The sequence below is a fragment of the Panthera onca genome, chromosome X (assembly GCF_046562875.1).
Source record: "Panthera onca isolate mPanOnc1 chromosome X, mPanOnc1 haplotype 2, whole genome shotgun sequence".
Taxonomy (NCBI): domain Eukaryota; kingdom Metazoa; phylum Chordata; class Mammalia; order Carnivora; family Felidae; genus Panthera; species Panthera onca.
The window spans coordinates 4,076,687-4,094,415 of record NC_138357.1 but is presented as its reverse complement, the minus strand read 5'-3'; the positions used below and the strand labels follow the sequence as shown (position 1 = coordinate 4,094,415).

At 38.0% G+C, this 17,729-nt stretch overlaps 1 protein-coding gene across 4 annotated transcripts in view; it reads left to right on the top strand.

The window, feature by feature from the left end:
• The window catches only part of PASD1 (PAS domain containing repressor 1), a 119,912-nt gene that overhangs the window by 65,294 nt on the left and 36,889 nt on the right, over positions 1–17,729 (top strand). For all 4 annotated transcript variants that reach the window (XM_081793917.1, XM_081793920.1, XM_081793919.1 and 1 more), the window contains 4 exons: positions 4,613–4,712; positions 5,136–5,249; positions 8,109–8,239; positions 10,841–10,923. In XM_081793917.1, coding sequence (XP_081650043.1) covers positions 4,613–4,712; positions 5,136–5,249; positions 8,109–8,239; positions 10,841–10,923 — 428 coding nt within the window. The remainder of the gene's footprint in view (positions 1–4,612; positions 4,713–5,135; positions 5,250–8,108; positions 8,240–10,840; positions 10,924–17,729) is intronic.

Genomic DNA, 17,729 nt, shown 5'->3' with positions numbered 1-17,729 from the left:
AAAAAAAGAATAAGCTATGGGGGCAGACATGAAAGTAGGGAGTCCACTTGGAAAGCTATTGCATTAATCCAGGCTATTAGATAGTGATGAATTGCAGTAAGGTGGATGTGGAAGCCATCGGTGTTTTGTAGGTAAAATAAGTTTTGCTGATGGATTGGATGGGGGTGTGACAAAAAGATATGAGGAGTCCAAGATATGATGTTGTAACACATACCATTGTGACCGAAATGAGGTCTACTATCATCATCATGGTATTAAATTTATATCGGAAATTTGCCATTGTATTTTCCCACTCATTTATTTCCTTGATAGTTTTTCCTTTGGAAAAACTTGCAGTCACTTGTAGTAGTAACTTGTACTTCCTAGCAGCCTGCTCTCCTACTCACCCTACTTCATCACTACCCCCTGAAAAAAATTAAAACTGGGAATTTACATGTAGTTGTTCTCTTTGACAATTCTTAAACAAATTGTAAACACATTTCCTCTGGAAATAGTTTCTCAGCATTGAATTATTAAGAAACTTTAGCAGGTTTTGAATATAGGTATATAGTTAGTTCATGATAATTGTGATGAATTTTCCTCTCTTCTCCCTGTGAAGCTTATAGCATAGTAGAGAATTACTCGTGATGAGTCTTGTTTGATTCAAAATGCAGTCTGAATTTCATGCAGAGGCTCTTATACTTCCCTGTGCCCTATATAGTTGAACAGTTTTCTAATGCATGTTTAATGTGAATGTCTCTGCCAACAAAAAGACACTTCTTGCCTGGATTCTCAATAAATGTCATGGAGTGGAGCAAATTCCTTTACTTTTTTTTTTTTTTTTTTTTTTTTGACATCACTGAGACTCACCACTCTAATATTTGTGGGACAACTAATAAGTATTTGCAAACTTGGCTTTTGAAAAAACTTTTTAATTTTTCACTGGTATTTATCTTTGCTTATTTAAGCTTTAAGTGCCTTGATCTTTCTGCCTTGTGTAATAAGAAGAGCAAATGCTAAAGATTTATAAAAATAACATGGTGTTGATAATGTTTTCAGATCTCTGCCCTTTAACTATGGAGTAGTTACACTGGAATGATTGTTACATTCACCTTTTTTTAGTTGGTGGTCAGTTCTAAGGCATTCATTGTGACTATCACTGTCCTTAAAGAATGTAGTTAATTAATAAGAAAATCTTTGCCAGTATTTCCATCCAAGGGGATGTACACTATCAAAAGTCTGCTCGCTTTGAATTCTTTGATGCGACAGTGCTGTCCTTTATTCTTCTACTGATGAAAGAACTGGTGAGCCATGACACTTTGATCTGCTCTACTGAATTATGTATTCATTAAAATTAGAATTCATATCAGGATCATCATGTTTAACCCTCATAAGTACTCAATAAAAAAAAAAAGAAATTGATAAATTGCTTCATGTAGAGTGTCCAAAATGCAGAAACTGTCCCAGTAGCAAATCAGCTGCCCTTTGTATAAATTGGACTTGAAGCAGCTATGGTAGAGTGGAGGGAACAATGGATATACAGTTATTTGGATGGACTTGGGGATGAAATTTACCACTGAACTTCTGATCTCTCAATAATTGGACAAGCCTTAATTTCTTCATCAACAAAATAGGAGATAATTTTTCCTCTCACAGGGTGTTATGATAGCTTATTTGTGTGAATATACCTAGCACAGTGTCTGGCATGGAGCAGTTGTTAATCATGTGTTAGATAAATGAATGAGTGGTTCCCACTGACCAGAGGTAACTTGGTTTGATACCTATAGTTTGTTTCATAACTAAACTAATAATACAATTTTTATTGAAAAAGTGAAGTTTAATGAAAAATATCTATATTTCTTTTAGGAGGTAAATTTCTTATTGAATGACTTTCATTGTCAAAATTTATTGCTTGTTAATTTCATAATGTTTTGTTTGCTAAATTAAGGTAATATTTCTGCCCTCAGTCAAGCCATGCTTTTTTTTTATTGAGTCAGGATCAATCTGCTAATTTGAACATTGGCTAACTCATAGGCTAGCTTCTACAAATGGACCATAAAATATATTTCTGAATTTGACTGTACATTATTAATATTATTCATTTAAAAATTATTTGAATCTGTGGTTCATCACCCAAAACCATTATTCAGCTACAAAGAATACTTTGTTTATTACTTTGTTCCTATCACATTAAAAACTCATTACTTAATGTCTGATATTCAATTTATCCATGTGTCACCATATTTCAGCTACATGGTACAGCATTATTCATTCAACTAACATTTACTGAATGCTCACTTGTGCCAAGCTGAGTTCTAGGTGTTGAGGATTTAATAGTGAATAAGTCAGCAAAGGTCTCTGTTTTAATGTTATTTACATTTTACTGAGGGAGACAGATAATAAACAGATAAACATATACATGTGACTATAATGTCAGGTGGTAATGAATGTGTTATGAAAAAAAAGGCAGGAAGAGAATGTCAGGAAATCAGTTCTATTTAAAATACTTTTGAGTGGAGACTTGAATGAAGTAAGGGAGAACATCATTGTAAATATCTAGAAAACAATGTTTCACATTGAATGAAGAGCATTTTAGGGCCCCAAGGTGACTATTTGCTTGGTGTATTTGGATATGAACAAGGAGTTTACTGTACGTGGAATGCAGTGAGCAACCATAAAAAATGGGAGGGACTAAAGTCAATGAACAGCAAGGAACCAGAACATAGAACTATATAAGCCATTGAAATTAGTTTGGCTTTTGCTCTGAATAACTTGGGTAGCTGGTGGAAAATGTTAAGTAGAGGAAAACTTGACTTATGTTTTAAATGAAACATTGTAGCTGTTCTGTGAAGAATGGAGTGGGAGCAGGGATGCTTCAAAAATAAATACAGGGAGAGGAGGTAAGGCTGTTGAAGTAATCCAATCTAGAGATTATGGTTTAGCCCATGTGGTGAAAAGTGGACCGATTCTGCATCCATTTTGACTGTTTTACCAACAGAGTTTGCTGATTGACTGGGTTTGGGGTTTAGGAGGAAAAAGGCAAGTCAAGGACAAGCATGAGGGTAAATGATGGTGCCATTTACTGAAATGTGGAAGACTGAGGGAGTAGCATGCTTTGTGAGGGAAAAATTCAGGTGCACTATTTTGAACATCTTAAAATTGAAATCCTATTAGACATCTAAGATGAGTTATCTAGAAGACTTCAAGGAGAAGTCTGGACTGGAGGTACAAAGATAGATGGTATTTGATGAGCTACAGCAGAAAGAGACTGCCCACAAAGACAGCATAGTAAAAGAGGTCTAATGACTAGGCCCTACGAACTCCAGTGTCAAGTACACAGAGGAGAAAGATCCAGATAAGAAAACCATGATGGAGTAGCCTTCAAAGCAGAAGGATAGCCATATTTGTATGGTATTCTGGAAGCCAAGTATAAATAAAGTGTGTCAAGAAGAAGGAGGGATTTGTTGTATCAAATGCTGAGATGTTAGTGAGGGTTGAGAATTGACTATTGGATTTGGCAACTTGACCTTGACAAAAGTGGAGTGGTTAGGGTAAAAATCTGGTTAGTGTGGTTTCAAGGCAGAGTGAAAGCTAAAGAAATGAGAGGCAGCAAGTATAGTTCCTTTCAAAGATTTTTGTTCCAAAGTATGCCAGAGAAGAGCCAGAGGAGAGAATGTAGGGTCAAGGAAAGTTTTAGATTTTTGGAATTCTGTGTTGTTTTTGTTTTTAAGATAACTGATATTATAGCATCCCTGATATAGCATTTACATGCTATGGGAAAGACCTGGTAGAGAGGGAAAGCTTAATGATGTGGGAGGTAGGGGGAAATTTCTGGAATGATGTCCTTGAATAGTTGAGAGAGGATGAAAGGCAGTGCACTAGACTTCAGTGGAAGCTTATTCCTTGGAATAGGAGAAAAAATAGGTCTCTAGCCACAGAAACAAATGGGTTGGTAGATTAGATGGCAGGAAGTTATTGACATTTTCTTTCCCCTTTGTTTTACATTTCAATAAAAAATGAGATCCCCAGCTGAATATGAGGATGAGGAAGGCTTGGAGGTTTTAAGAAGGAAGAAAAGGCAAGAAAGAGTCGCACTGAAGAGTGAGGGAGTGAATTGTCTAAGGAAATGAAGAATGATTTCCACACAGATCTGTGTGCCCATTTAAAATAATACATAGCATGGTTGCCATAGACATGCGGTTGCTTGGGTGAAGGTATAAGGTATATGAAGAGTTGAAATTAACCAGAGTTGGTATTTTCCCAGGCATATATGTCAGAAGTTGAACATGGGAGTGCTTATAGTGATTCATGGTGGAATCTGAACTGAGCAAAGTAGGATATGACAATTTACAGGAGATAATGCACAGTAAAAATGTGATGGGAATGAACTGGAGGTCTCAGCGTGTGGAGTAATTGTTGGAGAGGTAGGGTACTTGTGTGTGTGTGCACTGGAAAGGTAGGAGGTGATGGACATAGAGTGGAGTAATGTGAACTGGGACTTGTAGAGGTATAATAGGTATGACCATGAGATGGCTGAGGGGGAGCAGATGATAAGCTTACTGGAGTAAGGAGGTAGAGGAAGTGAACAGTAATAGCACATGTAACAAAATGTATTCTCTCTGTCTTTCTTAAGGATGAGATTGTGGGTAAAAAATTATTAAGTCTTCTGCCTGATCATGAGAAAAGTGAAGTCTACCGAAAGATTGCTCTCAAACTTCCTTCGTCAAGCTCAGGTACAGATTGTGTCTCCTAAATTGTAAGTTCTTAGATTTTAAGACCCAAGTAACAACTACTCAAAGGAGTAATAAAAATAAAGACCTTAGAGCCAATATAGCTGCTGATTATATATTAACTTAATACAATTACACAAATTATATTTCTAGTATTAAAATATTTCTTCTCCATTAAGTCTTGTTCTTTGTCATGAACCCTGATTATTTGAGCTTTTGTATAATTGTATTAGTGTTATATAATGTTCTAGCTGGCACTCTACTCCAGAGCTACAACATAGATAGCTATGCCAGAGCTAATGTTCATGGAAAGAAAATGATATTTTTTAAAAATATGTTCTAAGTAAGACAATGGTCTTATGAAATAATCCTGCAGAATATGGTAACATACCATTGTAAATGTGTTTTGTATCTTTTTTTTCATAGTGGGAAAACATACTGACTTTTGCTGTCATATAAAGAGAGGAAATGATAAACGTGGTAGTAACCCTACTTATGAATATGTGAAATTAATTCTGACTTTAAAAGATATTTCAAATGGTAAGCAATTCAGTTTTCAGTCTAACTTAGATAAAGTTAATGTGTTTCATAGCCCTTCGTTGCTAACATAAATGCCTTTCCACTGCCGGCGCCCTCAGATTCTCTTATATCCCTGTGACCATAGCGGTTTGGTTGTAGACACTGATCAGACTTTTGAAAAAGAATTCCATGATAAAAACAAAGGGAAAGTAGATTATGAGTGACGATATAAATGGATTACCAAAAGAAGGACCAACAGAAATCTCTGATAAAAAGAAAGACTAAAGTTATTGTTCCAAAGGATCTTATTGTTCTAAAAATGGGCCTGATAATATGAAACACCTTGTTTGTAAATGTCTCTGACCTTTTTGTCTGAGATCAGAATTTCGGGATAGGTAGCTTATATACTTACCTGACACTAATCAGAAAATAGATAATATTTATATTTAAAATGTTTAGTTATATTTAATGATCTTATTCCTGAGTTGCTTGTTCATTGAAGTAGTTTTCATTTCTATTGCAGTTAGGAATAAATAGGTTTGTGCCAGTAGACACTGCTACTAAATTGGTATCCAAAAATGCTTGGGCCTCTAGCTTTCGTTCAGACTCTATGAATTTTAGCAGAGTGCAATGTTTTTGTGAAACAGTGCAGTGAGACTGTGCAGTAAAAGGAAGAGGGGGTTTGGAGATGATGAGGACTTGAAATATATAAATATAATTACTGTCCAATACAACAGAGCAGCTTACTTATGAGAGTTGTAATTACTGTTTATTGCTCTGAGGAAGATAGAAAAGACAGGGAAATAGGGGAAACTCCTTTGAAAAATGGAATACCTTTTACAGAAATATCTAGCGCCTATTATAAACAACTAATCCTTGTTTCATCCCTTTTATTATTAAAACTTATATTAAATATTCAGTTTAAAAAATAGTAAAATTCACAAGATAGGGTCACTTGGTAATATGGTGGATTGAACTAGTAAGAATGACTCTTTCCTTCTACAAAAACAAGGAAACAATTTTTAAAACATAACAAAAGAAGTTTGATGCATACCCAAGCTTAAAGGAAAGTTAAGTCCTTGGGTGACAGGAATTAGAGTATAAAGTACAAGACTATAACAAGAGGAAGCCTAGGTGGGTTATGCATCATCCATGGGCTTCGCTGGCTGGGGTCTGGAGTGCTAACATTCATTCAAGGACCAATACATAAAACCTAGAAACTTAACATGATCAGTAAAATCCTGTCCACTGGCCTAGAGGAATAATGTTTGCCATCTCCCTCAGAATTTGAATGGAAAAAAATACGTGTCATTTACAAGAAATCAAACCTCAAATCAGTGTTGTGTGGATATGGAGTCCAAATTTACAATTTTCAAGGTTTCAGGATCTATTGGCTGATAAATTAACATAAACACTGATATGGGGCCATTAAAACATCTAGGGCTTGAACCATAGGTAAATAGCCCAACGAATATGTGAAAAGATGCTTGAACTCACTAGTAAGCAAAGAATGAAAGATTTAAAAACCAGTGAGATAGCACTGTACACCCATCTGAATGACAGAAATCAGGAAGTGTGAATAATAAACAAATATTGGTGAGGAGGTGAGAAATAAAACACTAAGACAGTGTTGAGAGGAATGTAAACTCATGAAGCATTCCTGAAAAACAGAGTGAACTTAAATTATGTTAATTAACCTGTGACTCAGCAGTCTCATCACTGGGTGGAGATATATCAGAGGCAGACTTACAGAGAGATCTGTGCCTAAGGGGACATGTGCTATATATGCCATAGTGTTTTTTATGGTTGGAGGGAGTTGGAGACAGCCTAGGTGTGCATTATTAGGGAAATGGGCAAGTAAAATGAGAAAAATGTGCAATATGGAAAACTTTGAAAGCAGTGACCTCGGATATACATACTACAACATGGTTAAATCTTTTTTTTAAGTTTATTTATTTTGAGAGAGAGAGAGAGAGAGAGAGAGAGAGAGTATGAGTGGGCAAGGGGCAGAGAGAGAGGGAGAGAGAGAATTCCAAGCAGGCTGCACAGTGCATAGCTCTAATCCACGGACTGCAAGATCACAACCTGAGCCAAAGTCAGATGCTTAACTGACTGAGCCACCCAGGCACTCCAGTTAAATCTTAAAACCATAATGTTGATTGAAAAAAGTAAGAAACAGAATGAGATCTATAGCACAATGCCACCTTTGTAAGTGGTAAGCACATACACATAAAACCAGACTACATATTTTACAAGTTTAGATATTAAAAGTGGTATATGGCAATGGGTGTCTGTGGGTGCAGAAGGATCAGAAAAATCAAGAGTAGAGACTTTATCTGTGTTCATTCTATTCCATGGACTAAGAGTGTAATTAACTCAGTTCTTTGATACTGAGGTCTAAAAATATAGCGAATGAATGAATGAGTAAATAAACAATCAAAATTAGTTCACACAATGGTTGTCTGATATGTTTGTCATATGTGTTGAAAATTAAGGGTCGTATACTTTTAAAACATTCAGTTGACTACATATGCACACAAATTACACACATATTTAATACCCATGTGCCCTATATAAAAGAGGGGAGCTAAATTTCTTTTGAAGACTACAAAATCCATCCACAGAGTAAGAACACAAAGTTGAATATCACCCTGAACTTGCAACAATTATTTCTCAGTAATGACTTCTTCATGTTTTGGTGGAGACCAGGGTAAGGAGGATAGCTGGAACAGAAGGAAGGCAGGAAAAATCTGTGACTCAGAATTCTGAAAATTATCAGTGGGCTGGCAAACAGTGCACTGATGTGTCAGGTGTTCATTTCTTGTGTAGACAGCCTGCCTTTCTATTTGATTGTCACATGTGTGTCTCTGTCTCCCGTAGAGCCTTTGGTGCTCTTCAGTAGCTTCTTCCCCAGTCCCTCTTTTGCTGAATCCTGTGGTACATATCTTCCTCTGGAGGATCGGTTTTATCTGGTCGGGTCCATTTGTATCCTCAGGACTCAGATTCTACGGGTGAGTATGTTGTGTGTGTGCCTTCCCAACTGGGGAATTGCGGGCTTCCTTTGAAAGGCCATGTCCCCTTTGGTCCATCAGCTACTGGACAGCATTTCTAAGGAACCCAATGTGTGCAGGGGGTTGTGCTAAGATAAGTGAATGAGGACAGATCAGCTCCTGCATTTCAGAAGGTGAGCACGTGAGTGGAGATCTCAACACACTCAAAAGAGATACACAATCACTTACAAGTGGTTTTATTTTATTTTTTTAAAATTTTTAACGTGTATTTATTTTTGAGACAATGTGAGAGACAGAGTGCAAGCAGCGGAGGGGCAGACAGAGGGAGACACAGAATCTGAAGCGGGCTCTAGGCTCTGAGCTGTCAGCCCAGAGCTGGACGTGGGGCTCGAACTCATGAACCGTGAGATCATGACCTGAACTGAAGTCAGATGCTCAACTGACTGAGCCACTCAGGCGCCCCAGTAACAAGTGGTTTTAATGTAATATGAAAGAGGTATACAGGGGCTGAGGGCTGGAACATATTAAGAGAAGTGACCATTTTGACAGGTGAACAAAGGAAGGTTTCTGTCATGAGGTGAGTTTTGAGGCAGCTCTCTCCCACATCCACCACCAATTTTCACTTAGTGTTCTACTAATGTAGCACTCACAGATTCTTTCTCTAAAAAAGAAAATCAATCTTTAGAATTCTTTGGATAGATTCAGGTCCAATGAATATTTATTCACTAAGTAACATATTTATTAAGCACCTACTATGTGCCAGACACTATGCTAGGTCCTGGGGATGCATTAGAAGAAATAGACAATAGACATGTAATGTTTAAAAGTGTCATGTAGATGATAAAACAATCATATGTTAATAGCTGGTGGGAAGAAGGAGTTCAGACAGTGTGGTCAGGGAAGGTCTTTCTCTGATGACCTGTCTTTTGAACTGAGACCCTCAGTTATGAGGTCAACCCAGCAAAGAAAGGAAGGCAATCCAGGTAAAGGGTTCAGCAGCTGTAAAAATCTTGAAGTAGTAACTAGCTTAGAGAGTTCCAAGGCGCAAGTACTGTTATGTGACTAGAAGAAGGTGAAAGAGGAAAGGAGTAGTAGAAAATTAGGTACAAGAAGTGGGCAGAAGCCAGGTTATGGAGAACTTTGAGAATCATGATCATGAGTTTGACTTTTACTTCAGCTATAGTGGAAAGCAGCATGACATGATCTGATTTCATTGTTTTTGAGAGATTAGACTGGTTCCTGGGTGGGAAATGGAATCTGGGAAACAAGAGCACAGGCAAGAGGAGTGGCATGAGAGATGGTAGAGCTTGGACTAGGATTGGAGTCATGGAGATAGAAGTACATGGGTTTGGGTTATTGTTGGGAGATGGGGCACAAAGTCCTTGCTGATGTGTTGAAAGTGGGTGGGAGAAGAGAAATGACTCCTAGCTTTTAAGCCTGAGAAGCTCAATAAATGGAAGTGCCACGAACTGACTTGAGTCAGACGGTGACACTATGGATTGGGTGATGTGGGAGTGGGGGGCAAATCAAGACCCATGTTAACATTATGATGACATTGTGACATACAACACATCCAACTGCCTTACAAGACAGGCCTCTGGATCCAGACCAGCTGCAGGACTTCATCCAAGTTGCGTAAATCTTTTAGCTTCAGTTTCTTTTTCTATATATGGCAATAATAAAACCTTCTTTTAGAGTTGTGGTGAAAAGTAAATAAGACAGCACCTTATGCATGGCAAGCACTTGGTAAGTGTGAGCTATTACAGCCATCATACTCATCATTATCATTATGATAATTGTTATCATTAGGATCCAGAGAGAGCAAAAGATCTGCTTTACTCTTGTCTATGGTTTAGATTGTGGACTTTAACTGACCACATTTCAGAAACTGTGAAAGACCCTGTTACATTCCATTTTAGAGTAGACATGTGTCACTTTTTTTCTCCCAGATTTAAGACCATAAGAAAAGTGTCAGAAAAGCAATTGAAGGAAGTTGCTTGGTCTGATTGCCCCAATCATTATGCCTCTCTGGCAGCTGAGATTTGAGCTTTCATATTTGCCACATGAAGACAGACATCCCATTGTGGAAGTCACCCCCAAAATATACTACTCCCACCTCTGAGAAAGGAAAATCTCATTTGGCACACGTCCTTCACTCTAGAGTCCCTCATGGCACAAGGATCTCTATTTGTGATCTTTTGCAATTTTCCTCTGGGTTTCTAGGATATTCGTTCCATATTAATGGTCACTTTGGAGAATAAGTCTTGTGAGAACAGAGAGCTTTTTGGAGGAAGATTTTTTTCACAGTGTTGACTATGTAGCACAGTGGATGGTGCAGCAAACTCAGAGTGCAACTGTGAGATGATGGATCTACTTTGTTTTGTGTCTACCAGCCGTGTATCTTGGGCCAAATCATTACTTCTCTATAATCCTCAGTTTTCATGACTATAAAATCAAGTGCCTTTCTCACATTGATATACAGATGAGCTGTGACATTGGATATGTGATTGCTTCCAAATTTACTACGTGCTATACTAATGTGTCAGGTATTTTTACTATATAAGTTCATTTTAAGTATCTAAAATGCCAGTTTCTCTGCAGGACCTTTTCACTGTGGAGAAAGCTGGGGAAGATATTCAGCTGATAAATGACTCAGATGAGGAACATCTATCTACAGAGTGCAGGTGAGAGACTACTGCTGAAGTAAGTGATGGAGACCTAGGGCATACTTTTATTCAACAAAACTAAAACAAGAAATGATATGTACAAATATTTTCCCATTAAAATGAAAAGACAAACAATTGAATCCAGAAGAGCAATCTACTAGCCTGAATTCCTTTGCCCAGCTAATATAATTCTTATTTCTCCAACTGAATGTAAGTACAAGTGATTGGCTTTTTATTAAAAAAAAAAAAAAAAAGCTATAGGGGGCGCCTGGGTGACTCAGTCAGTTGAGCGTCCAACTTCAGCTCAGGTCATGACCTTGCTGTCCATGAGTTCAAGCTCCACATCAGGCTCTGTGCTGACAGCTCAGAGCCTGGAATCTGTTTCAGATTCTGTGTCTCCCTCTCTCTCTGCCCCTCCCCCACTCATGCGCGCGCACGTGCGCTCTCTCTCTCTCTCTCTCTCTCTGTCAAAAATAAATAAACATAAAAAAAAGCTATAGAGCACACTTAACTGATGCAGACATTTAATGACTTTCAAATTAAGACAATGCATTTAAAAATAGCATTTGATTACTTTTTCTAGAAATACTTTTAAATGGTGGAACAATAAGTGCACATTGTGGTAACTGCTATTATACAGGTGTCCCTCTTTTTGTGAATATAATTTATTTTATGACATTTGGTAACAAAGTTTCAAAGAACGGAGGCAGTGTTCCATGAGTTTCAGTGGAAAAAGAAATAAAAATGCAGTCCCAACTCACAAGAAAATGCCAGTTTACCAGATATCATTAAACCCCCTCATGTATCTGCTTAACAATCCACCAAGGATTTCTGCAAAATAGAAATTGTATGTAATACTATCTAGTTATTTAATACTTGTTAAACTCATTAGTCTGTATGTAAAAAACCATAATACTAGATACTGCACAGTATAGATTATTGAGAGTGGGTTAAAATTTCCTTCTATATCACAGTAGATATGCATGTGTAAATAAATAATAAAATAATATATTAAAGATGTGCACCACATGCCAATAATACTTAGCAAAAAAGAAAATAAACCAGATAATTTTTTAAGAGGTTTCTTATGATTAAAGACATGTTTATGTGAGGCCTGATGGTGGGAGAGGAGAGAGTTGGAGGCTGTGGTCACTGTTACTATTTGATGGTGGGGGTGGTAAGGAAGAAAGAGCTAGTGAAGAAATGAGTTAAACAGGAAATGTCTGACATTCATCTGTGTCTGGATCTAAGGAATGGGGGAGAATCTTCCCTTCCTGGCGGGAGAGTTCAGAGGTGCTTGGCTGCAAACCATTGTCTGAAGCTACACACAAAGCAATGGGATGGAAAACAGAGCTCACAGTGGCAGTCTGTTTGCATTCCACATGTTTGGTGTCCTACAACTCTTGCTAACATGAGATTGCATTTGTAATTGTGTGAATGTGATAAGTCCGCTCATGCCAAGATCACACTCATTTGCACCAGAAAGCTTTTTTTTTTTTTTTTTCAGGATCTCAAATTTCTTGTAAATATTCAGCATTGTATCTGTGATTCCTAGGTGTTGGGGACAGGACAAGTGCATGGCCAAGCTTAAGACTAATGATCATTCAGCTCTCTTTTTTTTTTTAATTTTTTTTTAACGTTTATTTATTTTTGAGACAGAGAGAGACAGAGCATGAACAGGGGAGGGGCAGAAAGAGAGGGAGACACAGAATCTGAAACAGGCTCTGGGCTCTGACCTGTCAGCACAGAGCCCAACGAGGGGCTCGAACTCACGGACCATGAGATCATGACCTGAGCTGAAGTCGGATGCTTAACCGACTGAGCCACCCAGGCGCCCCTCATTCAGCTCTCTTAATGTGCTTTATCACCCCCAGTTTTCCTTGTAGCGCATGTGCTTATTTACACTTTTTAGGCTTGACCATTTCCTTCATTAGTTACTCAACTTTATTAGACTGTTTACTGAATAATGTGGGGAAGAGGATATCTGCAAAACATGGCATGTTTAAACAATGTGAACTCAAGACACTCTCCTATCAGGAGAGTACCTGAGATACAACAGCAGCAAACCACGTGGATAATTCAGTCAGCAGATCATTGTAGCAAATATTCAGATAGTAAGAGTTCAGAGAGTGAGGAGACCTGTGTTTTACTATTAAGCAGAGTTTAATTGGATGAAAAATATTCTGATGCAGAAACGAGCCAGTTACCACATCTATACCAGTGATCTACTTAGATATAAAAGAAATGTTTTTTTTCTTTTTATTTTTTTTTATAATTTTTTTAACGTTTATTTATTTTTGAGACAGAGACTGACAGAGCATGAACGGGGGAGGGGCAGAGAGAGAGGGAGACACAGAATCCAAAGCAGGCTCCAGGCTCTGAGCCATCAGCCCAGAGCCCGACGCGGGGCTCGAACTCTCGGACCACGAGATCGTGACCTGAGTTGAAGTCGGATGCTTAACCAACTGAGCCACCCAGGTGCCCCTAAAAGAAATGTTTTCTTGAGGCTTAAAACCCCTTCTAATATTGTAAGATATTATCACTTCAGTGTGGATGAATGCACTAGTTTTATATGTTCTGTACTTTCATAAAATATTACTAAAGTTCTTTCAAAATTATGCAATGGATTATTATTTATCATATAGAAAGTAAGATGGAAAATGACACTTAGGACAGAGTTGATGGATCTGATGAAGAAATTCTGTTTAATTCCACCTCCCATGTCTCACATCCCTCCCCTCTCCTTCAATACCATGGTCACTGCTGTGCTCTCAGACACCTCAGCTCTCACGTGATGGGTTGTTGGTGGGCCTGGCTTGTCCACTATCTTGAGGTCTGTAAAGGTGGACCTGCCAGCCTTGTCCCTGTCTGGCACAGAGCTTCACATCAAGTAGGCAGAAATGAACATCTACTCAGGGACTGATTGATTGGTTGATCCTATCAAAATGGTAATCCATTCCATGCCATGAGACCTCTCAAAGGTAATGCAGTATTATTATAAATCAGTGCAAACTAGTATTGTCTTGTTTTTGTCATAGACTCTTTCCTTGTTCTCAGGATATTTTTAAATAAAAATAAGGAGAAGAAATCATGGCATGTCAGAGTCATGGTTTTGTATGTTTCATAGACACCCTGAGCAGATTGGTAATCTGGCTTTCATTTTATAGACTGAAGGACAGTTAGGAAAGTAATCAGGCACAGAGGCCATAGGGACCTGGAGCTCCCAAAGTGGTTTGGGAATTTCTCTTGGTAATTCTACATGTTCTTTGAAAGGCAAGAATCATTTTGCTAAAAGGCTTGAAAGCATTGCCTATGCTTATGAAAGAAACACAAAGAGGGGAATTTGAGATGTTTAGAAGAAAGGGTCTGTTTCCATGGAGGGTGTATTGTCCTTGCATGTTTCAGATTTGAGGCTAAAGAACCTTTCATTTCAGGAGAGGGACTCAGTGGTTGGGTTATTTTCCATTAAAGCTACAGATGCAATGGAGTGCAAGGTCTTGTTTGCTTGGACCACTGAAGATACAAAGAAGTAAGGGGTACTTGAAAGTACGTAAGGGGCAGACCAAAACTGGAATACTGTTAGCCCTCTCCTATCTGGCTCCTGCTAGAGCCAGAATGAAATACCTAGCTACTCTTTTAGTTTGGCCAGATGTATGTAGAGGTAAGACCCAAATTCCCATCACAGTGTCATCTCAGTAGAAATGCATTCTGTTCTTTAGCCTTCATGATAGGATTTCATGTTTATTAACCTAGTTGAAAACAAATCTATAAGGTAGATTTTAGACTTGTCAGAATGTAGTCATAGAGGATTATGATATGCCCAACTCACACAATTTGTTCCACAGTAGAGTGGAATTGGGACCCAGATTTTCCTGGGCTCATTCCTGTCAGGACATCAGTTCCAGCAGCTGTGGCTAGTATGGGATTCCAAGGAGGAAACTCGAGGAGCCTTTGGGAAGTACTTGATTGAGGATGTTTTCGAGAGAAAATCTTTTTTTCCCCTTTAATTTGTCCTTAAATGTAGAGGAGAGAAAAATTAATAGGGAGGGGACTATGACGATTAGCCCAGTGTTGATGAAGATAGCATCTTCTCACCTTCAGATAGAGTAAAGAACACTGGAATATCAAATAGCAAGCATTTCCAAGGGTTCTAATAGCTCTTACACTTGGTTTCAGTCTTCAGAAACTGCTACAGTGCTGGAATTGGTCCCTGGGAGACTCCAGCTGTCAGCAGCTTCACCAAAAAGAATGTTCCTGCCTAATTCCCCTTTCAGCTTGTGTCAGTGAAGAGTTATTTTGTACAAAGGTGTGAAGAGAATTTTGTAAAGATGTATGGTAATTCTCATTACCACAGTTTTGTTATATGGAGCCTTGGTACTATTCTATACAGACTTCATTACTTGTGTCCACCCCACCTTGAGCAGGGGAAGGGCCCTGTGCATCACTGCAGCACATTTGATTGTGTTTCTTTACCACTAAGGAGCTAGCTCACAGGTTCCATCATTCCAGTCCCAGTGAAACTTATGCATACAGCAAGTATTTAGCACCTACTATAGGGGAAGTTCTGTTCTAGGCTCTGAGGACACAGCAGTGAACAAAAATCCTTAACTTCTAAAGCTCCATTCTAGTGGAAGAGAAAGACAATACATAAATCAATAGACCAGAGTGGGTTACATGGTGAGGAGGGCCAATGGAAAACGGTAAGCAATGACGAGGGATAGGGAAGGTTGTGAGGGGAGGATAAATTTGATTTAAGTTTTACCATATGCAATTGACATTTTTATAGGTTAAAAGATGGTGCAATATTGGCAATTCTGAATGGTGTGATGTAATAGGTAAGGTGGCCAGCTTGTGTCTCCACAAGCGACATTTTCACTGCCTCTTGAAGCCTCAGTCAAGGCTCTCTACTCTCCCTCTGCAAGTTACTTGCCTAATTCTACTCCACATTGCCTGCCATCATCTTTGGCAAATAGTGTGGAGGTCTTATGGTATAGTGATGCTTTAAAAAACTCACAGTATTGGGATTTTTAAACAACTGAAGTATTCGTGTTTTATTTCTCAGCTTGACCATTTACAAGTTGTGTGATCTTGGACAAGCCTCCTTGAGTCTCAGGTTTATTATCTATAAATGGTGAGGATAATTAATGCAGAATGTGCATCACAAATAAGATAAGGAAATGAGGCCTGTCTGCTTTGATAAATAAATTATATCTATATGCTTTGTAAAATACTATACAAAATCAAATTATTATCAATTAAGAAGTAATTTCAAAATGGAGTAGTTATAATTTAGATCTCCACTAAATCGTTAACTGAGCTATAATGACATTATTAAGTGCAAAGGGTTACATGTAAACTTGGTTTATGGTCATGATCTGAAGTCTGAGTCTGGTGATTTCTTTAATACTCTTATTTTTCTGTTAATTTAAGGTTGTCCTCTTTTTCTGTTTAAACCCAGCCAACTTTAAACCCCTATCCTTATGAGATGATTCTATATCCATCAACACCCAAACTATTCTCTGCAAAGAGTGCACCTTGCCTTGCTGGGGTCAGGACAGGGTGTGTAGCCAAATCTGAACATGATGGAATTCATGGCTTGGAGGCCCCATTGAGAGTCTGAGTTCAGTCTGTTTACTCCATGGTCTCACACCCACCTGAGACACCATCACATGCTGACACCTGCCTCTAACAGATAAGAAAAGGAGTTGGGACCCATTCTCATGCAGCTGTAGTTGTTAGATCTGGAGCAAGTCTCTTGGTTTCCATTTAACTTGTCCTGTTGGTATGTATAGGACCTGGTTCTAAAAAGGCAAACATAAAAACAAAAACAAAAACAGAAGAAGAAGAGAAAAGAAGGGAGAGCAGGCTCAGGTTTCTGGATTTTGTGTTTCATTGTGTTTATATGACCTCTAGCCCACCCATATTCCTTCTTTAGCTATATGATCATCTCAAAGCATAAAGTTATTAGACTGTCTTATTAGATTTATAATTGATAAGAACAATTTGATTATTAATATTTTTGAAAAGCTCATAGTAAGTTTGTACTCAAAACTCAAACTCTGAAATCACTGAGGGTGTAGACACTAATGAAAAGAAGTCTAATAAATATCAAACTTGTGAAAAATCTGGAACAAATTATCTGAGTATTAACCTATTTTATGAAAATTAGCTTTGGATAAATATACTGGCAGCTGCTTGTTCTACTCAGACAATTAAAATTGTAATTTTTTCCCTCCTCATGCTATTCATTTGTCAGCCTGTAGTGAAGATGTCAGGCTGTGCCTTAGGATCTGAGGAAGTGGGACAGGATCTGGTTCTCTTTTGACTTAATGTTTTTTTGCTTTACCTTTTTGTATCCCAGGGATTCTTTTCCTTTATCTCTGTTAATTTTTTTTAACTTTTAAACTTTTTATTTGAATATTGGCAGGAACTACTACTATAATATATCGTCCTCTACCTGTGCTTACAAGTATTAAAGTTTTGCTGCATTTGCTTTATCATTATTCTCTCCTCCTTTTCCCTTCCCTCTGTCTTTTTCTATCCTTTCTTCTCCACTTTTTCTCTCCCTCTTCTTTTCACATTCATTATTTATTTATTCATTTGTCTATTCACTGGATTAAAATACTTTGCTGTTATTATTTATTTCAATGCTTGGATTGTCCCCAAATCGACCAGTGGCAGCCCTTTCAACCAAGCTCTTCTGTCTTTTTGATATTTTTCACCATTCTTGGATCATTCCTTACTTTCTGGCACTAATGATGTTCCAGGCTCATTTAGTTCTTTCTTTGCCTCATCCATGAAATCGGTTGGTTCTCCAAGCCTTA